Raw genomic sequence first — 24,556 nt, 5'->3', positions numbered from 1 at the left:
GGCGCATTTCCAAAACTCTAGGGAGGAGAGAGCATCTCGGAAGAAATCCTATTCATGAAGAACACATTATGATCAGTGATGTGCTCAGATCACCTGTTCGCCCCTCAGCCAATCCGATGGCTTGTTGTGCTTCTGATTGGACTGCCTGGAGCCCCTAGAGCCGACCTGAGAGCCAGACAGGACAGGGAGGGGAGGTGTGGGCAACGCCATCCATTTATCCATCCTGAGAGCTGCCCAGTCCAACCTTCCCACCCCAGCAGGATGTGAGGGCAGGGAGGCAGAGACTGCCACGTGGGGACCGCTGGTCCAGGAGCCAGGTCCCATCTGTAGCTTGTGCTCCGTTCACAGGCAGGTCGGCAAGTAAATGATGGAGCAGCTACTTGGCACTGGATCTGAGAGACTCCACCCTACACAGGGGGCAGAGGGCGTGGGGTGCAGACACGGGGTCGGGTCACTCAGAGAAGACAGCAGCTCAGGTTGGCCAGCTTTATCAGACTGACCATATGTGGGACACAGTGATAGGCCGGTCACTGGACTAGGACTGCGGAAGCTTCTGGCTCCTCCTCGCTGCTCTCTCTCGATCTCTGCCACAATGACAGCAGTACCTGCGAGGGGCACGGACCCGCTCGCACACCAGGGCCCCTGGACTGTGTTGTCAGTCATCACAGCTTCCCACTCCCAGGCACATCCCCTCGCCCAGTCCCCCTTCTCCAGCCTGTCTGGATGCTGATCAGATTATTACAATAAGGCCGCACACACGAGTGCTAATGAATTGAACTTTCCCTGGGGCGAGCCTGGTTCCTGTCACCGAGCTTCTTACATTAGCCTGATTGATTTCTAACAAAGAGTGTTGCAGGCAGAGGATTCGGGGCTGGGACTCTCATAGAGCCCCTCCCACCCAGGACTCAGCATTACTCTGTTTAGTCCCTGTCTCTGGCCCTGGGCCATTCATGGGCCAGACTCAAGGCATGTGGCTGCTGGCCTGCCGTTCACCCGGGAAAGGGAAACGGAGAAGGATCCTGGGCTTTTCAGTTTTTTTAAAACTTCAGAAAATGAACAAATAAAAAATTTGCTTTACATATTTTATTTTTTTTTTTACTAATTCTCCCAGGGTATTTTATTAGCAAGAGAAGCTAAAAGAAATACTGTATGGGCGCAAAGGTGACTTAAGATTAAAGGTAGATAAATTCTCATTTTCTTAAATAAGGACTGGAAATTATAAAAAGAAATAATAATAGGAAAGGGCAGCTTTTTGTTAGTGTCTGCTGTGTATGTCACCGTGCCCACCGTGAGCATCGTGGCATTTGCCCAGAGCGTCAGTAACCACTGCTAGATGTTTTTCTTTGATCTTTATGCACTTTTGCTACTTCTTAACTTGTCTCATATCATAGATGTAAATTTGTATTTGCTTACATTTTTACTTAACATTATAACATGAGCCTTTTCTGATGTCATTAAATATTTTCATTCTTATTTTCATAGCTAACGTCCATCCAGTGGTGACCCTTCTCTTACTGTTGGGAATCAGTTAGGCTTTTACAAACGTCTCCATGTTATAAACCGTGTTTCTCTCCCCCTCTCCCTTCCTCTCTCTCTAAAATCAATTTAAAAAACATGTTAAAATGGTGCACAGCCATCATATATTCATATATGGTCTCATTTCTTTGAGTTGGAATGCTCATGCATCCCTTCCATTTGCACGCTAATTGTGTAAACATCCCAACCTTCAACTACCAGCATTTTAAATATTTAACAATTGAATAATTGCTTACCAACCACAGACAGACAAAGTACCTTGTCCTAGAGCATCTGAAGAAGAGGAGTGTCGTCCGTATTTGAGAAAGAGGAGGGAATTTTCACCACTTTGTTTTTATGTGTTTTCTTATGTATTTACTCCCAGGGCCAAGATGTAACTGGTAGAATCACAAATTCTTATATAGCTTGCTTCTCAGTTCTTCCTTCTTAATTATTGTAATTCAGAATAGTAATACTAGTGTAACTTCAGGAGCTTTGTGGTATTACTGCTATATTAAGCATTACGATATATAGCATTAAACGTTACTACAGTAGTAAGCATTGCTGCAGTGTTATTACTGCAGTATTAGGTGTTGCTAGAGTAATAAGTAATTACTGCAGTATTAAGTGTTGCAGTGTTGTTACCACAGTATTAAGTGTCGCTGCGATGTTGTTACTTCAGTATTATGTGTTGTGGTAGTGTTGTTACTGCCATATTAGGCATTGCTAGAGTAATAAGTAATTGCTGCAATATTAAGTGTTGCTGCGGTGTTGTTACTAGAGCATTAGGTGTTGCTAGAGTAATAAGTAATTACTGCAGTATTAAATGTTTATTGCAGTGTTATTACTGCAGTACTAAGTGTTGTTGCTGCAGTGCTAAGTGTTGCTAGAGTAATAAGTAATTGCTGCAGTACTAAGTGTTGCTGCAGTGTTGTTACTGCAGTATTAAGCAGTTGCTGCAATACTGGGTGTTGCTATAGTATTAAGTGTTACTGCAGTACTAAGTACATGCAGCGGTTATAAAGGGGAACAATCTCTTGCTGGTGATGTAGTCACAGCTGCTGCCTCAAGCATTGAATACTCTGTCTGGGCTAAGTACAGACCAGAGAGTCTGCGCTGTGCTGTGAAAGGTGACCTGGCACCTCTCTGAGGGAGAGGGTGATCAGCTCGCAAATGTTCAGAAATTGAAGTGGAAACTGATGCTGTTGTCAGTGTGACCAGCATGGTGTTTGTTTCCACCGCTTCTCTCTGACGTGTCCCTTTAAGCTGATAGCAGTAAGATGCTTCAGACCAAGGACCTTCAGAATGCAGTGCACAGTAGGTCCTCAGGGGAAGTGATTTCCCGGCCGTGTTTGTTTCTGCCGCTGTTGGCGCTTGGCACAGAGGCGCTTGCTGTGGGTGGGAGGTGCAGTCCAGTGCTGGCCTCGTGGGTTCGCTTAGCCTCTCGGGCCTTGGTGTCTTTGTTTTCCGGGTGAAGAAGGATGAGTGGCTCCCAAGGCTCCTCTCTGCGCAGGTCCTATTGTTCTGGAACATGATCTGCATCCTGCCTCCCAGCAGCTAGCTCGGATGCACGACCACTCGGTAGCCTGTGAGCCATCGAGGTTTGCAGCTGGCATAGAAAGGTTGTATTTTATAGCCGTTTAACCTGCCAGTCTTCCTGCCAAGACGTAGATTGTTGGGGTCGTTTTATCATAACCTGCTCAGCATTCTTGTGTGGCAATGGCAGATAGTGAATGTTTGTAGTCAAAAAGGAGACAGCACACACTTTGTTGAAAGCCAGTTGCTGATAGAACCAAACCTAAGACAGGTAGGCCCGTGCCAAAGTGTCAAAAATAGCCAGCCTAGCTGGTGTGGCTCAGTGGATGGAGTGTTAGCCTGCGGACTGAAGAGTTCCGGGTTTGATTCCGGTCAAGGCCATGTATCTCGGTTGCAGGCTCCTCCCCAGCCTGGGCTTTGGTCGAGCATGTGCAGGAGGCAACTAATCAATGTGTTTCTCTCACATGGATATTTCTCTCTTTCCCTCTCTCTTCCACTCTCCCTTAAAAAAAAAATCAGTGGGAAAATATCCTCGGTGAGGATTAACCAACAAACAAACCCATCATCCAGAAGAGGTCTGAACACTCCTCCCGTTGGCATGTGGGAATTTCGAGTGGTTACTTCTATGGCAGGGTTCCTAGGGCCAAGGAGGGAACAGTCATTGAGGTCAAGTGAGCACGTGAAAATGTCAACAATATAAGGTGCTTTACAAAACTGATGCTCAGTAGCTAATGGTACAGTGTTTTGTTTTGTTTGTTTTGTTTTGTTTGTTGTCAAGGTTGTGGGCACCTTTAAAAACATTGTTTTTCATATGCTTATTTCCCATTTTTATATCTTCCTTGGAGAATGGTACAGAGTTATTAAAGGTAAAGGACCCTGAATTCTAGACTGTGCAGGTATGACTTCAGGGAGAAAGCAGAACTTGAGATCCAGCAGTGCAGTCATGAGTGGACATGGAAGTGTAGGGTGCAGAGACGGGAGTGGGCAACCACACGGGTGAATGTGGCGTACATTCAGGTGGACGAGGCAACACCCCCTCTTCTTCATGGGCAGCACTCGCCTTCACTCTCTGGCCCCTCATTGGCAGACGTGATGTTCACAGAGCATGGGTTTCGGAGGGTCCACGCTCCCCACACATGCTCCCAAATTGTCTTCCAAGGCTTTGCTTTGACATGTTCCGACCCACTGGTCTCGTAGCCCAGGAAGCGTGCAGATCTGAGCAGGTTCCTGAGCCACGTGCAGTTGGACACACACAGTGGAGCCTGTCTTGTGGGCTTGGGTGTGGTTGTCACTTGGACAGCAGGACCAGGCACTGGTAGTCATGGCAGTGGATCCGAGAGGGACACACAGTGTGTGCAGCTTGATTTACAGTTTACATGATGGACACAGAGGAGCCTTGAGCATCAGAGCCCGTGGGCGGTAGAGGCTCTGAAGTTGGAGACCAGCTACTTCCAAGTAGTTGAGCATTGAACCCAGTGATTAACCAAGCGCAGGTGAAATGCAGGGGAGTCTTCATGCTCGTGCCCGACCCTTGGCTTGGAAGCTCACCATGCGAGGTCTGAGCAGCACGTGGCCATCTTGACATGTGGGGGAAGCGAAGTGTCTGTGGGTGAGGAAAGACTACATCTGAACTCCCCACTCAGAGCTGGATTCGTGCCACTAAAGAAGGATCCCACTGCCCCACGGAAGAGGGGCATTGAATAGCATCACTGAAGAGCAGAGAGTCAGCGATGCCCCCTTTCCCAGCCGCCTGGGGGATCGGGGTGAAGAGGGCCTGGTGCCTGTGCTAGCAAACCACCCTGGGCCGCAGGCAGCTTTGATGCAGAAGAGACACATCTGACAAGGTATTGACGAGCTGAGAAGACGGAGACAAGTCATGGAGAGGTGACCACAGCCCTTATGACCCACGGAGTCATGGGCAGACCCTGGAGGAGCAAAACTGCAGACTAACTGTTAGAGTTACTGACTCATCACTAGGACAGACACAGAGTGGACACACTGAACAAGGCGCTCGCTCCAGCCCGTCCGAGAGAGGAGCGGTTGGCGTGACAGACGTGCCTGGTGGTCAGGTGGTAATTCAGCATCGCAGGTGGGCAGCAGGCTGCGAGGAGCCAGTGTTTCAGGGCTGGATAGTCTCCTGAGGTTATGAACTCAGATCCTCCCCAAAACACGTACAAGTCACATAAAGAAACCTCCGCGCTCTGTTTATTTCACATGAGATATGCCTTGCACACCAGTATCTGTTTTCTTCGCTTTCTCTGGTCATGGTAAGTGGTTATGTCTGTAAGAGCGGTGCCTCTGGGATTTCAGAGGCCAGTGGCATGGCCTGCATTCTGCTCTCCATCTCCAGCTTTGCACCTCCCGCTGCCCCACGCACCTGGCCATGCCATCCTTACATGCAGGTGCGGTGGTGACGTCGAATAGTCCCTGTCCCCTGCACGGAAGTCCGCATCCCACAGCCAGTCCACAGGGTCTGGCCTGCCTCCCTCCTGCCCCTACTACCCTCCCCACGCCACCCGCCTCCATGCCCTCTGTCTCCAGAGCTGCTTCTAGTCGAGTTCCTGAAACAGTCTCCCTTCTTAGGCTCATGTCTGTGCCACTTCTGTTTTGCTTGGGATGTTGAGAAATAGCCTCTTCTCCACACATCGTGTGTCTCCTTCAAAGCCCTTCGCAGCGTCACCCTGGCGGGGCCTCCCTGACTCCCTGAACTGGCTGCTCTCGTTTTCATGACAGAGTGCCTGTTCGCATAACATTTATCACGTCGTTCGTTCATCCAACAGCTGTTTGCTGCGTGCCCACCATGCGGCCAGCATGCGGGCGCCAGGGGAGCGGTGAGCAGTGGGTCGAAAGTGGTGCTGGCTTGTCTGAGTCCCCGGGCACAGGTGCCTGAGGGGGGTCTTGGGTCTCTGAGCCTGAGTCTCCAGTGCTGCTAAGAGCCTGCCCAGAGGAGGCGCCTAGACCATGTGCTGGATGGGCGTGACCGAATGCAGATTTCACCATTACCAGGTCCAGACAGAAGCTCAGAGCCAGGATCCCCTTCCTGAGCTCTTGAGTACGGAGGCCTTGCGTCTCCATTTAGACCATGGAGCCTGCCCACAGCCCGCTGGCTTTTCTGTCTCCCCTGGTCCTCCCAGGATAGACATGGGTGTCCGGAAGAAAGCCGTAACTAGAACAGCTTTGGAAAACTGCTTTGGGCGAGGAGAGGTGTGAGCCTGCCGTAAAGGTCTCACCCAGGTGTGGGCCAATTCCAGCACGACTTCGTGATGACGGCCAATAACGCCGAGCGAGCGAGCTCTGCAGTGCTGGGGGCGGGCCGGCCTTCTACATAGCGAGACTTGTGCGCGTGTGGGTGGTTATGTCTAGAGATTCATCATGTCCGTAGAATATACAAATCCGAATACATGCAATGCTGTTTCATAACATGTTTTTATAGTGTGCGGAACTAATTCTTCTTTTCAAGTGAACGTCATTGGGTTTGTGTTGTCACAGGGTGGTATTATGCAAGTGTTTCAAGAGCAGCCCCGGGGTTTTATAGGAACCTCGGGCTGGTGTGTGGGTGGTAGTACTGAGGGGCTGGGAGGTCAGACCTGATGTTCATGGTAACCAGGCAAACCCAAGCCAGGCTTCTTGGTAAGAATCTCACCAGCAGATTGTGAGATTGGGACGTACGCACGAGCGCGGGCGTGCCTGTACCTCTGGCCTCTGTGCCACGCGTTCGTGCTAAACTTTGCTCTCCTGATCAAGGATTCCTGAAGCTCTGCTATTCGAAGACAGTAACCAGGTCTCCTCTCCTCCCCTCCCTCCCTCCCTCTCTCTTCCTCTCCCCCCCCCCCCCCAACAGTGTGTATGGCTGCCCCTTGGCTAAAAAAAGAAAAACCCAAGATAAGCAGCCCCAGGAGCCTGCTCCCAAGAGAAAGCCGTTCGCGGTGAAGGCGGACAGCTCCTCGGTGGACGAGCGCTACGAGAGCGACGGGTCGGACGACACAGACGAGAAGGAGGAGGACGAGGAGGAGGACTCGGAGGACGAGGATGAGCCGAGGGAGGACGAGGAGGAGGACCGCGAGGAGGAGGAGGAGGAGCTGGAGGAGGAGCTAGAGGACGAGGATGATGAGGACGGGGAGGACGAGGAGGACGAGGAGGATGACGAGGACGAGGAGGAGGACGAGGAGGAGGAAAACGGTAACCTTAAACCCTAGCAACTCCTCCGCAGTGACTTGGGCTGGTTCCTCAGCGGGAATTCCTGGTGTTAGTGTTGGTGACGCTAGCGATTGCCCCATAAATGGGTCTTTCCTGCCAGTGCTGAGAAGAGTGGCCACTTGCCCGTCTAACTTGTGTCGTAAAGCATTCCTCTGACCTGTGTCAGATGTTAGATTCCCTTCCACACAGTCCTTACTCAGCTTGGTGGTCACAGAGCTGCTGAGACCCTCAGTGTGCACTTTGATGAGCTCAGCACTGTATCCACAAAGGGACGTTCCAACCTGGTCGCTCATTTGGCAAATGCTCAGATGCTCCACCGAGAGGCGCTGTTATTGGCTAAAATAGGGCTGCTGGGTGCTTAGTCCACACGCCTCCTGGGTGGGCGCTGTGGGACCACTGGGCTGCGACGGGGTGGTAGTCTCGCCTGTCAGTTGCCAGGGCCTTTGTTTAGTGCCTGTCCTGTTGGGACAGAGGAATGAAGAAGCCGACATCGGAGCCCGTGGGGAGAAGGTTTCCGCTGAGGCACCGGCGCTGTGGGGGACGCTCTGTGGGAGCCCACTTCCCAGGGCAGAGTGTGTGTCTGGGGCAGTGGTTCAGGGTGGCTCTGCTCTCTCCCGTTTTCTGTACTTTGCCTCAGAGAAATGCCAGAACATCTTCCAAAGTGAAGGGATATTTTTCCTCACGCTTCTTCCTTGGGCTCAAAGCTGTTCAGGAAACGAAGTCGGGGATGGTTGTTGCTCAGGACCCAGGACGGGGTGAGCCAGGGAGCGAGCAGGCGTCTAGATCAGGGGGTGAGGCGGTTGTTGATCCTTCGGAGTCACAGCAGTTTATTTCAGAAAACCTGAACTTCATGAAACAGTCCAGCTTCTGAGAGTGGCTGACAGCCCTTATGAAGACGATTTGCCACTCATGTTTACAGACGTGTACAGACATACCTGCACGTGCATGTACACACACACACGTTTCATGAATCAAGGTTCCACCTGTGATCATGCAGAGCTTGGGGTGGAGACGCCTGATGAGGTGACGGGGCACACAGTGGATGGCAGCACCCCAGGCCCTGCGGTCACTAAGAGACGACGGGCAGCCTCAGCCTGGGGGAGAGGCAGTAGCCCCGCAGGAAACGTGGGCAGCCGGAGAGCAATTTGGCAAATCACTTCTGGGCACCGTTTGAAATGTGGGTGGTTTGGGGTGAAATCGTGAGTTGTGGGCTGATTCATGATTTGGAAGTGACCATGGCCTATTACAGAAGTGGTGGACGTGCTCTTTGTATTCTCATGCTGTTTGGGCCGCAGGGACATTAACGTTGGGAGTCGTGGTTTCCGTGTGCGATGGTCCGTGTGGGAGAGTTGCGTGTGCATCATTGCACCAAGGGTCCCACCAGGTCTCAGGTGCTGCTCTCCGTCTGCTTGAATGAAACTTGCAATTGTGGGTTACTTAGGGTCATATTTTATTTTTTTAATATATCTTTGTTGATGTCAGAGAGGAAGGGAGAGGAGAGAGAGAGAGAAACATCAGTGATGAGAGAGAATCATTGATTGGCTCCCTCCTGCACACCCCACTGGGGATCAGGCCACAACCCGGGCCTGTGCCCTGACAGGGAATCGAACTGTCACCTCCCGTAGGTCAACGCTCAACCACTGAACCACGCCGGCTGGACTGGGTCATCCTATATAATAAAACCCCAATATGCAAATCGACCAAACCACGGAACCACCGGTCGCTATGAAGTGCACTGACAACCCGGTGGGGGGGGGGGGAGGGTCAGATGCTAAACACAGCAGCTGCCCCCTAGTGGTCAGTGCACTCCCACAGGGGGAGCGCTGCTCAGCCGGAAGCTGGGCTCACGGCTGGCGAGCACAGCGGTGGCGGGAGCCTCTCCCACCTCCGCGGCAGCACTAAGGACCCCTCAGGGGATGTCCACTGAGGGATCCCAGACTACAAGCGGGCAAGGCCGGGCTGAGGGACCCCTACCCCCTGTGCCCAAATGTCATGCACCGGGCCTCTAGTATTTTAAATAATTACTTTTAAGGTACAAAACAGACCCATTTTGAAAGAGCAGTCAGCATTATTGAAATGGCTTTACAATGGGACTCTGTAGGGCTTTTTATTCTGACTTGGAGCATCACTGTTTAAAAGTGGGATCGCAAATCAAAACTGATGACTCCAGAGAACAAGGACATGGGCGTGATGACCCGTGAGGCAGCACCAGGAGCGGCAGCTGCCTGGGCATCGTGTCAGCCCCGTGGGGCCCGCTCTCAGCAGGTACGGGGTTGGCACCTGAAGCTTATTGGGATGTAGGTTCCAGAAAGCAAATACCCGTTCAGAGGTAAATAATCAATTTCTGGGCTCCTGGTTCCCGAATTCAGGCTGCACATCCTGATCTCCAGGTAAGCACCTTCTAGAATAATCTACAACATGAACTTTAAGGGACTTGCCTGGAACCACTAAGAGAGGCTCATGGTGGAAGGTGTTGCGAGGTTACTACGTGCTGCTGTGTGAGAATCCCGCTCGCAGTCTCCTTGGCGAGTGTGATCGCGGACTCCCTTTCAGATGCCGCCCCGGCAGTCCTGCATCCCGGGAACACTCAGATCACGGGAATGGCCACGGGCCACCCTCCACGGTCCTGTGGCTGCCAGTGCTCTGCCGGGGCCCCAAGTCTCGCTTGATTTCTAGTCCAAGGAAGGTACCCCTCAGCCCCTCGAAGAAATCACTGCAGAACCTGGTTCCTGAGGCAGGTTCTCCTGGCTTCTCTTTTGTGGGGAACAGTGTCCCCTGGGGGAGCCCCCCAGCAGGTGATCCAAGACCCCACTTAGCCACTGTCACATGGAGCTATTCCAGGGGATGGCACTCCAGCTATTTCATAAATCCCAGGGTCAGAATCTTCCGGAGGGTCCTAGACCAAGGGGCCTGGACAGCTTTGTTGATAGAACACTCGTTTTACATGCTCACGCTCCTAGCTATGTCTCACTCAGTAAAATAGGCTTTGAAAGGCAGATATCTGTCAGTCTCCTGTTTTGATAGCCTCACTTACCAAATTGCTGTTTTACCCAACTGCTCCATTCAGCGCCAGCACCACTGTCGGCAGGTGGGACCTTCTGCGGTGGCAGCAGTGTCCGGTATGCGAGGTGCGGGGGCATGCGGGGCCTCCGTGGGGTGCTTCGTCCTCTCCTGCGTGCTGGGCAGACAGCAGGCATTTGCCTATAATGACCAGGGATCTGGGCCGCCGCCTCGAAGTCAATCTCAGTTCCTTGGTTTACACTCATGGTGACCTGCACAATCCCTGGGCCTCCAAGGCCACTGTGCCTTTTCCTTAGCGAGTCGCAGCGCAGACAGCAACCTGCGTCAGCCGAGAAGCAGAGCCATCCTGGCGGCGGGAGGAGCCTCCGGGCCGTGCGAGGGGCTGGCTCCACGTGTGTCCACACGCAGCAGGCGGTCCTCTGGCAGGAACCTGGCATCCGGGTGGGGCCGCAGGGCCGAGTGGCGATCACGTCTCATTTTCTTTACCAACAGGCTGCTGTTTCTCGTCATCCATGTGGCATTTCCCCCTCAGTTATATGTTGAAATGTGGAGTTTATTGACAGGTTTGTTTTAAGTAAAACAAGTGTATACAAACCAACAGTTTATTACACTAGCAGTCCAAGGATTATAGAAGGATGCCAGTTATAACGCGGGAAGTGGGTATTTATTTTTATTCCAAGGGTCCTCCAGCATTGCAGCCACATATGAACAAAAGGTTGCTGGCAATGGCCGTCTAAGTGGGCGCAGCGGTGGGCACTGCGGGAGGGAGGCGGGTGGAAGCTGCGCCCCGGTCGGGGCCTCGTCAGGTGCTGAGGTCAGAGGCGGAGGTTGTGCTCGGTGAGGGCTGGGTCCGGGGTCGTGGTTTCCCTCCCTGCAGAGCTCGGGTTCTTGTCATCACTTTCTCTCCGAAGAACGAGAGGGAGGAATGTCTCAGTGATTCCGTTCAGGTTACACTAAGTTCACATTTAGTTAATCCAGTGATACTTATTGTCCAGCTGGCATGTCATAGGCTGGTTTTTAGCATGAAAATTTTTATTTTCAGAATACATTTTAATGGTCTGAGTGTGCATTTATTAAACAGAAGTTTCCTGGGCGTCCTGGAGATAAGAAAGTTACTACTCAGGGGTCACAGACTTCTAATAGCAGATTTTGGATTCTTGTGATTTGAGAGATACAGGTTAAGTGGCTACTTAATGCCTAGTAAGTTATGGTTTACTTTCATACTCAGCCCACCTTCAATAAAAAGACAGCACCTTAGATAATATGTACACCCGTGTGCACCTTAGGAGTGCACACGCACCTGCCCACAGGAGAGAACCCAGAGGAAGACCGGGGCGACCTGCTGTGCAGGCTGAGCACACTTCCTGGTGCCGCCCCCACCACACTGTGTCTGCTTCTGAAACACGTGCAGACGTGGGCACCCTCTCAGACAGTTGGCGCTGCAGGACGAGCACGTGACCATTGGGTTCGATGGGGTGGAACTGGAAGCCTCCCGTCCTACAGGCTCACTGGCCTCAGCACGTTGTTCTCGGGATGCGGGGACCTAAGATGTGCGGCGCCTTCCCAGGAGCTGCATCCGAGGGGCAGTGGAGGGAAGGTGTGGATAGACGTGCTGAGAAAGTAGGACAGGGTTGCACTGGGCATGGCACAGCAAGCTGAGTGGGGTCATGTGTGGTGTGGCCTCCGCCGGCGTGTACGTTACCCAGTGTCCTGTGACCCTCCCCTCCCCCGCTGCCATCCTCAGAAGCACTGGACCTCTGGGCCTGCCTGTCCTCACTGCCCACCCACGAGACGTTCCTGCACATGAGTCCAGCTGCTAACGGGCCATTTCCTTCTGCAGGAAGTCAACTCTCTTTGAAACAAATTTAAGACAAAAATCCATCCTGTATAAATTTCTCCTCACAGAAACAGGTTTTTTTTTTTAATTGCAAAATGTCCAGGGCACGTTTTCCTTCTAAAAGACGATGCCCTGGCCCAGGTGATAAAGTGCTCTGACAGTGTGCAGTAGCGGGGCTGGGCTCTCCGTCAGACAGTGACGGGGTGAAGGCGATGAGGGTCCGCATGGGGCCTCTGAGTCCCCACGCCCCCTAGCGGGGTTGTTTTCATGTTGATTAGCCGCTCATCCTCCCAGGGTTCAGGGACACGTCCCCGAGGAAGGGGCTGTGAGATGCAGACAGACTGCAATCAGGATCAGCCGCCAGCCTGTGCGCAGTCAGCGCTAAGGCAGTGAGTCCGAGACCCAGGCGGAAGCGAAGATGGCGTGCCTAGTGTGCAGGGTTCCCACTGCAAGGGGCTGGGGCACAGTTGGGAGCAACAATATCATGACTTTTTATATCTTAGAATTAATCTCTCCCTACACCCATGAAGGCGTGGTTTTAGAGAGGTTAGCACGTGGATGTGGTGAAGTGTGTGGCTGTATGACTTCTAATTGAGTGAAGGCAGAGTTAGACATTGCTAGACATCAGTGTGTGATAAAAACTTCCTTCATGCAAACTAATTTTGTATAATCACAAAATATAATTATATCTTATGTCTTATGGATCGTCAGACACTTTGATACAAGCCAGAAAGCTTGCTGAGAATATAATGGCATGTACATTCAAGATGCAAGAAGCAGCTTAGAGCACTCGGGGAATCTCCTCTCTGTGATGAGGAGAAGTCAAAGATGTAGAAGAGTGAGTCTCATGCGGCTTCTTCCATTTGTCTCTGAGGTCTGGATGAAGGAATTGCCAGGTTATCTGCCTTGTTTTGTTAATTCGGTTTTTATTCCAGATGCTAGTTTGTCAGCATTTAGTTTAAAGCCAGGGGACTAGGTGAGTCTTCCCGCGCTGCGTGGACCCTTGTCTTGGGCAAGTCCGGACGCTCCGGGACCTCACTTCGGCTTCCAAACTAAGGACGGTGACCCTTGCCCTTCAGTCACCTCCTGTCTTGCTCCGAAGCTTAGAGAAGTCGCCCTCCAGACGGTGCTCTTGAGAGGTGAGCGGCTCAGAACTCTGAGGCAGCATTGTAGTGGGGGCTGTGGCGCCGTCCGCCCTCCATGCACACGCTCCAGCTCCCTGTGAGGCCGTGGTCTGCGCAGCAAATGTATAACGCATGTTAAGGCTGCATTAACGTGAAGGATGCAGAGCATCATTACAGCTCATCTCAAAAAAACGGGGTGCGTTTTCTATGTCCCCACAAGTGCTCCGCGTTCCCTGGGGACAGGCACTAAATAAGCATCTCCCTTTGCCCAAGAGAAACACAGAACCTAGCAGGAAAGAGGACTGAGCACAGGAAAATGGCTGTGGTTCTCCACAGAGGGCAGAGCTAGGCGGCGTGAGCCCCGGTGGAGGCTGACAGATGCGAGCTGAACAGGAGGACAAACGCTCCCAGACCCTGAAGACTGGCCGACTTGGGTTACCAAAGACGGTGTCGTGGTTTTGAAGGGCCTTTGGAGACAGATGAGGTTCATTCCTGCATGACGGGATTGAACAGTGACTGGAAGTGGAGAGCAGGGTTCCAGGTGCCCGAGTTCCCTCCCAATCAGACACACCCGGTGGGGCAGCCACACACTCAGGCCGTCCGTAAACCGAAGGACCCAAATGGGCACAGACTCTGTCCCTCTGCTGGGCCACAGATGCTCAAGGCAGTCCAGGTAATTTAGAAACTCTGAACTCTGCATGTGTGTGTGTGTGTGTGTGTGTGTGTGTGCATGTGAGTGCATGTGTGTGTGTGAGAGAGAGAGAGAGAGACAATTGGTTGGCATGTCTCAGTCTGTCACAAGTATGTGGACTTGGAACAGCTTGTTTCTGTGGGTAAAGATATAAGGACCTTCTTGTTTATAAAGCCCCAAGTTTAGAAAAGCTAGATACCTACCAGGTCATCCAGTACACAGATCCTCAAAACTTAGTGAGTAAATGAAATGTCATTCATTCACTTCTCATTCATTTGGAACCCTAATGAATAGAGTTTAAGAAAGAAACACAACTTACAATTTTTTCATTACAAGTTATCAAGCAGCATAGATCCCTTGTGAAAACTGTTGCCTTTTCTTCTGTTTGTGCTTTAGCTTATAAAATTGACAACATTTAAAATGAATAAGCTGATATATTTAAATATTTGTAATGATTTCTCATGCACTCTTTTGACCCCATCAGGCAGAATTCTCCTGCCTCCGAATGTGGGAGGTTTGACCTCCCAGCCATAGATCTACCTGAGACAGGAGGTGGGATGGTGACACCCACCTCTCCTCAGGGCAGGAGAGACGAGGGTCCCACACAGGCACATGGAGTGGGGTCCACACAGGCACACAAGGGCCCCATGGGAGCTCAGCAGCTTCCCTCCGCCACGCCACAAAGCAGGCCCTGCTGTCGGGGGGGACGGTGGGCGTCAGCCCCCAGCTCTCTTTTCTGGACCGAGTCCATTCATCGTGCGCCGGGGAAGGTGGACTTAGGAGTGGGTGGGGCGAGTAGGTCTCTGACCATCAATGGGGAACATGGTCCTCAGCCTTGTGAAGAGGGGGAGCTGCTGGGAGGCCCAGAGACAGCAGCAGAAACCACGCCCTTCGGGGGACAGATGGGCTGCAGCTGCTCCTGGGACGTGGCCTAAGCATCCACCAGTCACGCTCACAGTGGGGCTGGCGGGAAGGTCATGAGTTCAGTGTGATGGCGGCCATGCTCCACGCGCAACCCTCCCTGTGGTGTTGGGAGAGCGAGGACGTGGCACAGGCGTTCTCTCTCTCTCTCTCACTGGGCTGCTTCCTTCCAAGTTCTTAGGGTGACAGGTGTATTTCCCGGAGCACGCTGAGAGAAACATCATGGGAGTCGTCAGCCTTCTCTGACGCATGTCCTCTTTGACCAGGCGATCAGCTGCTTCAGGATGGCGCGGGTTCTCTTGTCAGCTCGTCGCCGTTCTCCGTAGGGGCAGTGACTGGCACAGGCTACCAGATCCCCAGTTACCTTTGTGGGCGGCCATGCGCCCGAGCATCCTGGCGCCGCTCCTCTGGTCAAGCCCATGAATGTGACCTCAGAGTGCACTGCGCACTCTGAGCGGGAATCGAGCTGTATGTTCCAGAACTTCTCTAGAACAGGTTGCCCCCAGTTCTTAAAAGCCTGAGCCCTGGGCCAGGGGCGTGCTGCGCACATGAGGTGGACACGCCCACTGAGGTGGACACGCCCACGAGGCTTCTCCTGCGTCTGTGGTTGGGGTGCCTCCCTCCGGCCGCCCGCCCGTTGGGACTGCGTATGTCCTACCCTCGGGGAGATGCTGGTAGGAATGAGCCAGGAGAGGGACCGCTTTTGCGGCAGACAGTTGGTGATGCTCTATGACGAATGCGGCAAATTTGATTTGCTGATGTTTAGACGGATGTGTTAGGTGTTTAAGTGTGTGGGCTAGAGAGGTGTTTTCTGTGATTAACGTGTCAAAGTACAAATCTGCTCCCCAAGAAAGGCCTTTCTGAGGGATGGCAGGAACCCATGGAGAAGGCCCTGGGCGCCTGACCTGCTCCTGGGCACAGGGAGTGCCCGCTGGCCGGCGTCCCTCCTTCCTTCCGCTCACTAGTGAGCTTCCCACGATCTTCTCATGCTGCTGTTTAATCATAGAAACAACAGGTGTGACGGTGCAGCTCCCACACCCCGTCTCCGGGCGGGAGGGGCCCAGGTGAGAAGGCCTTGACTATCGCCCGTGTCCGCGGAGCACAGAGCGGCTGCGCAGCTGGAGAGGTGCATCCAGGTGGCCTGTGGGTGTCAGACAGGATGTGCTCCGGGTGGAACGCAGCAGTTTAGGTCGTTTTTAACGTGGTCTTTTTTCTAAAACAGTTTCCTAAATACTTTTGAGACTGGATATGACAATCACACGTTATTTCTCCTGAGGCCGTGAGGGTGACTGTCACTGGGCTGCATGTCAGGCAGAGGCTGTGCTGGATGTGGTTCCGCGGCACCAGCTCCCTCAGTCCTGCTGTTCACAGGCTCGTGGTCACCGTGGACCTCCTCCCTCCAGGTCCTCACGCCCACTGAGATTCTTGTTCAGGATTCTCAGTTAATCAGACTTAGTTTCTGAATCTTACTGTGGCATTCCTGCTGCTTCACTGTGCCTTCTGATAAATTACCTCCAAAGTCAGAATCGCTCTTAACTCAGCCCAAACATGTGCTTCCGACCTGAGTGCAGAGTAGGTGTGCCCCCTCCCCCGCCCCGTGTGAGTCCTCGGGACCGGGCTTTCCTCGCGCCGCCTGAGCACCACTGGGAAGCAAACCCTTCGAAAGAGCCACTGCGCACATCTGTCTATGAGCTGACACAGGGACGCGCGTGGACTCTCACAAAGCCAGTACTGATGAGTGTAACTGTTATGTATCTGGTTGGGCTGCAGTAAATAAAGCCAATAAAGAAAAGTCATTCTCAAATTTAGAAGCAGTGAAAAGTTAATGGTTTTAAATTGTTTATTTTAAGATTAATGAAGGAGGTCAATAGTGAATATAAGTATTGTGATCGGCTCCCATCGAGCAGTCTGTTTCGTCATGTCGACACGCAGCGGGACCTCCGGTCTGTGTGGTGTGTAGGGTTGACTGCAGTTAGCTTGCTGTCCATGCTGTTGCCGCTAAACTTCACATTCTAGCCACCACTTTTTTCTTTTCTGTTCTTTTTTGTCCTTTTATTTTTACTTTCTTTGCAGAAGACCATCAAATGAATTGTCACAATAGTCGAATAATGCAAGACCCAGAAAAGGATGATAATAACAATGACGAGTATGATAACTATGATGAGCTGGTGGCCAAGTCCTTGTTGAATCTTGGCAAGATTGCCGAGGACGCAGCGTACCGGGCCCGCACGGAGTCCGAGATGAACAGCAACACCTCCAACAGTCTGGAAGATGACAGTGACAAAAATGAGAGCCTGGGTCGGAAAGGCGAGTTGAGTCTAGACTTGGACAGTGATGTCGTTAGGGAAACGGTGGACTCCCTCAAACTGCTGGCACAAGGACACGGGGTGGTGCTGGCGGAGAACATGAGTGACAGGAGCTACGCAGACACCATGCAGCAGCAGGACAGCCGGAACATGAACTACGTGATGCTGGGGAAGCCCCTGAACAACGGGCTGGGGGAGAAGCTGGTGGAGGAGAGCGACGAGGAGGTGTGTCTGAGCAGCCTGGAGTGCCTGCGCAACCAGTGCTTCGACCTGGCCCGCAAGCTGAGCGAGACCAGCCCGCAGGACAGGAACCCGCAGCCCAGCCTCAGCGGCCGCCCACACATCCGGCCAGAGGACGACTTCCCGGGCAGGACGCCGGACAGGAGCTACTCGGACATGATGAACCTGATGAGGCTCGAGGAGCAGCTGAGCCCCAGGTCGAGGACTCTCTCCAGCTGCGCCAAGGAGGACGGGTACCACGAGAGAGACGACGACACGGCCTCCGTCACCTCCGACAGGTCCGAGGAGGTGTTCGACATGACCAAGGGCAACCTGACCCTCCTGGAGAAGGCCATCGCTTTGGAGACGGAGAGGGCGAAGGCCATGCGGGAGAAGATGGCCATGGAGGCTGGCCGGAGGGACAGTATGAGGTCGTACGAGGAGCAGTCGCCAAGACAGCTGCCCGGGGAGGAGAGAAAGCCCAAACCCAGCGACAGCCATGTCAAAAAGCCATACTATGGTAAAGGTAATATTTCTACCTAAGTAAGTTCCTCGTGAAAGCGTGAGCCTGAGTAAAAGTTGTCGATGTGGTCACAATTAAGTGTGCATCACAGTAAACTATATCTCTAATGCATATTTCTTAGGGTTGATTCCAGAGTTACATATTGTGATTATGGTCCTGAAGAGCAAATAAAATGTCTGAGAAATACACAGCGCAGCTCAGGATCAAATTAGCAGAGCAGATGAATAGCAGGATGTTTCAGTGGGAAAGGCATGTCTTGGCGCACGTGATAGAAACTATCAGGATGAGCTGTGATCTTATACACGAACCACAGTCTGAGTGGCAAGGATCTGTGCAGTCAGTCGGGGTGGAGCGTGCATCTTCTAACCTGGATTCGGTAGGTGACATCACGATTTATAAAATTACCATCGAATGACAGTTATTGATAAAACCTCCCCCATAGAAAACATCCCTGAGAGAAATTGAACAGTAACAGAATGACCGATAGCATAAGACAAGGGCAGACACTGCACATTAATTATCGTAGGTGCTTGGCGGCTGGAGCCATTGGCTATGCAGGGCGTGTGTGTCCCAGGCTGAGATCAATAGCAGTTTCCTCATAGAATCGCTCCCCTCACTGATCCTGTTCAGTGTGGAAACAGTTGTGGGGTCATTTTGTCATAAAACACTGAGAGCCTCCCAGTGTGGAAGTGTTAGTGGGTTTTTATTTATGAGGTATATGAGCACATATTTGCATACATCTCTATGTTTAATTACATACATATAAGTCACTGTGTTTAATATGTATATTCCAACCTGAGCTATTGACTTCCTGTTAGAGAACAGCTGTGTCTGCTTTCAGAGGGAGGCAGGTCATAGCTGAGCCTCACGTAGAACTTGGGCACTGTACCGATTTCAGTTAGACGCTTAGACCTCAGGAAGCCACTTACAGAATGAAATTGGTGATTCCTTAAGTCCTTCCCGACGAGCCCCAAACAAGACCCTCTGTGCTGTGTGCTATTCTGTGCCTTAGAAGCACTGAGATCCTCCCGTGGATCTGATGGTGAGGTTCAGGAATTTGGTTTGAAAAGCAGTTGCTATGTAAACTTCAAAGGATAAGAAAACCTGCATTTTCTGCTGTGACAGAGTGTGTATTCTCCTCTCAATGTGCACGTAGCCCCGCAGCACGTGGGCAGCGCTACGCCAGGTGCCCAGGGCACGGCCTGAGCCAGAGGAATGCAGCTCCTGACCTGAATCGAGCCCGGTGCCGCCTCAGTGATGCCGTGCAGGCAGAGCCGGGGCAGGTGTGGACGTGAGGAAGGGTTGTGCTCAGGCCACAGAGGGCAGCTCAGCGGAGCCTCGGGCTGGCTTTGGTGCTGTGAAGACCAGACAGGTGGCATGTACGTTGTGACTACAGTGGAGTCTGTTAGAAATGGTTAGATGTTTGAGAATCATCTCAACATTTTAGGAAGAAATAGTGTCTCCGCCATGGGCTTGCTCGGGTGGCCACGCGCTAGGTTCTGACCTAGAGGTCTGCAGAGTGGACTGTGGTGGGCTCCGCGCAGAGGGCACAGCCAAGTGCCAGGAAGCCGTGGGCACTTCGGGCATCCCTCCTCTGGTTTCCGTGGCTCCTTTAAGCCCAGAGTTTTCTGTAGATATTGATTCATTTTGTTTTGTTACGGTTGCTTTGTATGGTTTTGTTCTTTGTAAGGAATGGAATTCAAATGGCTTGCCTCCCCTAAATCACTGGGGATGGGGTGGGCAAGAACAGTAAAGCTGAGGTGTGCTTTCCCCTGGAACGGGGAGGGCTGGGACTTGGACTTTCCAGACGAGCTGAGGGCATGGACCCCACCTCTTCCCAGCTGTTCCAGCTCTTCTTCCTCAGTCAGTGTGTTCCCCATCGTCCCCAGTTTCTTGTGAAGATGCCATAGTCCTGTCAGAGCCAAATTAATGTGGCCAGGCAAGGACCCAGCGTGGGCGAAGAGATGAATGCCCTTGTTTAAAAGTAGCTTCTCACCAGCACGGCCAGGCAGCCCTCCAGCCAGAGCATCCACAGTCTGTTCTCGGCTCCTCTGCTGTTTTATTAAAGATGAAGGGAACACGCGTACCAGTTCTCATTTATACGCAATCTTCTCAAAATGTTGTAAATGATAAACCAGTAATCTTTCCAGAATCCTGAGCTAAGACAAAAAAGGTTCATCCTGAAATGCCTTTATCTGCTTCCTACGCCTCACTGGACGGGTGCGGGAGCAAGCTGAGCCCGGCACACGAGTCTCTTGGGTGTTGTGGTTGAACTGTTGGTCTGTTTGCTTGCTGGGTTGTTTTGTGTTTGCTCCTGTGTTTGCCTTCAAGATGAATTGGGATTGCAAGAAAGAAGGAAGCAAGGGGGGTAGTGGTGAGGGCGAGTGGCAGCCCCAGCCCGGCTCACACATCGAGAGGAGATTATGCCCTGTGTCTTCCAGCACCTGAGGCCGTCTGAGCCACACTGTGTCCGCACACCTGACCTTGACTTCAGAATACTTTCAAAATCTGTGAATGATCTGTTAGGAAATGGTACATGTCCTGATGAAAAAGAGACACTTAATTATTAATAATAGTTAAAATTTACATTTTGTCCTTCAAAGTCATTTATGTCTAGGTTATAACCTTAATCAACATTTTTCTATGAAACTGTTACTCTGTGCTTTGGTATTCACATTAATTAATGTATACCGAGGTTACTATGAGATTACTCACAAGGCAGTGAAATGCTAGGCTTTGGGGACATGCATGTAGGAGACACTCCAGCGTGACATCTCAACGTTGACATCGCAATAGCCTGTTTTTAGATTTGTCTCCAGCGACTACGATCCCCAGTAGGTCAGGAAGCAGCAGACAGCATCTCTAGGACGCGCCAGCATCAGCGCTGGTTTTAGAGAGTGCAGGCCTGGGAGAGCCAGTTCCATAGAGCAGTGCACTAGCCAACAAGTAAAGGGTCTCTTACGGAAGCAAAGGGCTTAGATGTCCCTGCGAGCCCTTTGTCTATTTCCCTTCACGTGAAGGACTCAAGGAAAAGTCCTTAAGGCTTTTAAAAATTTTAAGCCAGGCTTTTTTCTTTATATAAAATGAATACTTAACCAAAAGTAAAACATGTTTCTCACAGTCATGATTGGCTTGATTAGTAAAATCTATAATAATAAATGCGTAATATGCTAATTAGACCAGACGACCTTCCGGACGAAGCCGGGGCTGTGAGGGAAGCCTGGGTCCCGGGTGCCTGCCAGTGGCCAGAGAGAAGCCTAGGTCCTGGGTGCCAGAGGGAAGCCGGTGCCGGCAGCTGGGGGAAGGAAGGCCTACTCTTGCACGAATGTCATGCATCGGGCCTCTAATCTCTATATATAAAAGCCTAAGCGACCTTTATGACTGGATGACCGGCCGGTAGCTGTGACACGCACTGACCACCAGGGGGGCAGATGCTCAATGCAGGAGCTGCCCCCTGGTGGTCAGTGTACTCCCATAGCTAACCTCGCGCTGTCCCTCCCCCCTGGCCAGCTGGCCAGCCCCAATCGATCAGCCCTGATCGGGACTGGGCGAGACAGCCCGGATTGTCCCCGATCGCCGGCCAGGCCAAGGGACCCCACCCGTGCACGAATTCCTGTACCGGGCCTCTAGTATTAATATAAAAGCACCGAACCCCTGGACCGAGTCATAGTGCTCACTGTCTGTTGATAATCTGCGCACCTGGTTTTCAGAAACAATGTTTTGCACACTCACGGTGTTGTTTGGTCTGAGCTTTATCTTAGACTATTTCTCAAGTTATTTTCTGCATGTTCATGCACTGGGTCCATCTGGGCATAGAAGTAAATGTGAGCAGTATGGCTGCATTTCTGCCTCGGGCTCCTCCCCCAGCAGCTGCAGAGCCGCTGACCTGCGTGCACGTGTCCCATCCCAGGGCTTCCTCAGTCCCCGTGCACGCAGAGGAGCCACCCAGCGCCTGCGGCAGCACTGGGACAGCTCTGAGTGCACGTCCCGTCAGGCGGGGTCCCCCCTCTGGGGTCATTTGCTTGCAGTGCCTTCTGAGAGTTCAGCTTATTTCAGAAAATCTCTAAATTGACGTGCTACCCAGCAGTGTTGCAGAGAATACATTTCAACACCAGCAGACCTGTCCTCGTGTTGTCTTCAATCAGGCACTCCACAAGAAAGAAGCCATCAGCCAAAGGGTGTCTGATGGCAGGACCCACAGTCAAATTCCACAGCAATTGCGCAACCACCATGGTGTGGCTTTGTTCTCTGAGAAGGTCACTGTCTCATTTCGTTGGTTTCTGTGAGCTTATCATGTAACACACGGGAAACAACCAAGAGTGCAGTAGGGACAGTCTTGTTTTCTTTAGCACAGAAAGTAAGGTATTTTATGATTCATGATTACACTGTTTAAGGTCAGAAATCACGCCAAGCCAAAGACCTACGCAAAAGCCCGATGCCACGGCCGTCTCCCTGTCACCTGCTTTGTCTCTTTACTCATCAAGGTCTCTTCAGAGTGTGAAGTGATCACATGGTCTTCAGTGGGTAAAGGATTCACTCTCTTGACACCTGTTGTCGCTTTTAGATCCCTCGAGAGCAGAAAAGAAAGAGAGCAAGTGTCCAACCCCAGGGTGCGATGGAACTGGCCACGTAACTGGGCTGTACCCGCATCACCGCAGCCTGTCCGGATGCCCGCACAAAGATAGGGTCCCTCCGGAAAGTAAGTCTGCCTCACCGACCCCGCACACACCGACGGCCCCTCTGTCATCTCTCTTGCCTCTGTCATTTCCATCTGTCCTGACAGGCAGCCCCTCCTGCAAGTGCACACAGGCCAGCAGGCTCTGGAGCTCGCCCTCCAGCGGGCAGCATTTCCTGTGTCCTTCCTGCGGGACTGGCCTAGGATGGAGCCGGCACCAGGCTTCCTCTGCCCCAGGCAGGCCTGGCCTCCAGGCCGCAGCTCACGCTGACCTGCTCCGCAGCCTCAGGCAGTCTCCTCACCAGCGCAGAGCTGAGTGCAGATGGTCCCACATCCCTTCCAGCTTGAAGCTGTGGGAGCCTTGAGGAAACCCCTTATCTGGACCCATTATGCGTAAATGTCCATCAATGTTTCTATTTGTATTTTACTGCATTTTATTCCAAAAGTCTGTTTCATGTCATAGTTGTCCCACCATTTCCACACAATAAAATCTCAAGTGAGGAGGTTACGCAGGTGGTTTTGATCCCACACATTGATTTTAATCAGTTAGGTTCTGAGAATATGCAATAAATTTTTAAAAACAACTAAGTTTTCTTTAGAACTGAACCAATGTACACATTTTTATTTTTCTCACAGCACATGAAGTATTCCAACTGTTTTGTTTTTTAATATATTTTTATTGATCTCAGAGAGGAAGGGAGAGGGAGAGAGAGAGAGAAACATCAATGATGAGAGAGAATCACTGATCGGCTGCCTCCTGCACACCTCATACTGGGGCTGGAGCCCACAGCCCGGGCATGTGCTCTGACTGGGAATCAGACTGTGACCTCCTGGTTCATAGGTTGACGCTGAACCACTGAGCCCCACCGGCTGGGCTAAAAACAATTAGAAGTGATTGCACAGGGAAATGGCACATTTTCAGAAACGACCTTTGAGTCTAAGATCCTGACTGTGAGTCTCAGGATCTTTCTCATTGTCTGAGACACAGTTTCTAGTGAGGAAAGTGGAGTCCATTGGCTGGAGATGGCACCAGACAACCAGCTGACTGTGTACAGGGACTTCTGAGGGTGGCCCCATTAAATGGCTGACTTTGGGGTACTTGAGGCCCATCTGGCAGAACCCGGAGAAGTTCCCAGGAGCTGAGGCTTAGGACAGGCTTCGCGGGGCATGTTCAGGGGAGATGTTTTAGAAGCTGTTGGGACTCAGTTTTCAGGCGGCTGCTGAAAATAATAAAGCCTGTTCCTGCACGTGCCCTGTGAGCAGACGAGAGCAGGAGTGGGGACCGCGCTGCCCGTGTGTTACATGAGCAGGGAGACAGCATGTGGCCGCAGCAGCTTCCCCCCAGCCGGGCCACCGCGCACGCAGCCCACACTCATCAGACCCCTCGGAGCGTGCAGCCCACAGGCAGTGCCAGCCGGTTTTTCAGATGAGGAAAACTCGGGCAAGTGCGTCACCTCCTTCCCAGTCAGCACAGGGCCTGGCGAGTGGAAGACACTCAGTACTTTCAGCCCAGCAAGAGCAGGTGCGCGCTCGCCCGGGGAAGATGCCTGAGCGAGATCTGGGTCCACACCCATCTGGATCCAAGACCTGGTCTGATCCGGCCTCGTCCTAGCCAGCCCTGCGACCTTGAGCACGGCACAAGCTCTCTGTACTTGGTTTTCCTCATCTGCAAAATGAAGCATTAGGACGAAGCCCTCGAGCCTTGAGAGAAACAGCCTCTTTCCGCCATTTCTCTGCAAGGCACACATTTCACCTTCGGAGGAGAAGACGGGTTTCTCCTCAGGGCTGACCAGCCTCCTGACTCCATATTCTCCCGGAAGAGTCTCAATGGAGCAGAAACCGGGGCCGTGTCCTGACAGCCGCCTATGAAGGCCACACCTGTCACGCCTGCGCCCGGCACGTGGGAGCAGCTCTGGCGCTGGCCCACTAATTCCTTCCAACATGGACTCGCATCATTCCTTAGAATACCGTGAAATGTAAACAGCCGCACT

General features: G+C 52.1%; 1 protein-coding gene across 1 annotated transcript in view; it reads left to right on the top strand.

Moving 5' to 3' along the window:
• The window catches only part of MYT1L (myelin transcription factor 1 like), a 258,267-nt gene that overhangs the window by 175,986 nt on the left and 57,725 nt on the right, over positions 1 to 24,556 (top strand). Inside the window, exons 9-11 of the mRNA XM_054728327.1 lie at positions 6,893 to 7,230; positions 16,916 to 17,893; positions 22,455 to 22,589. Of these exons, the coding sequence (XP_054584302.1) occupies positions 6,893 to 7,230; positions 16,916 to 17,893; positions 22,455 to 22,589 (1,451 nt within the window). The remainder of the gene's footprint in view (positions 1 to 6,892; positions 7,231 to 16,915; positions 17,894 to 22,454; positions 22,590 to 24,556) is intronic.

Source organism: Eptesicus fuscus, chromosome 16 (assembly GCF_027574615.1).
Source record: "Eptesicus fuscus isolate TK198812 chromosome 16, DD_ASM_mEF_20220401, whole genome shotgun sequence".
NCBI classification, from domain to species: Eukaryota; Metazoa; Chordata; class Mammalia; order Chiroptera; family Vespertilionidae; genus Eptesicus; species Eptesicus fuscus.
This window is presented reverse-complemented; position numbering and strand designations above follow the sequence as displayed.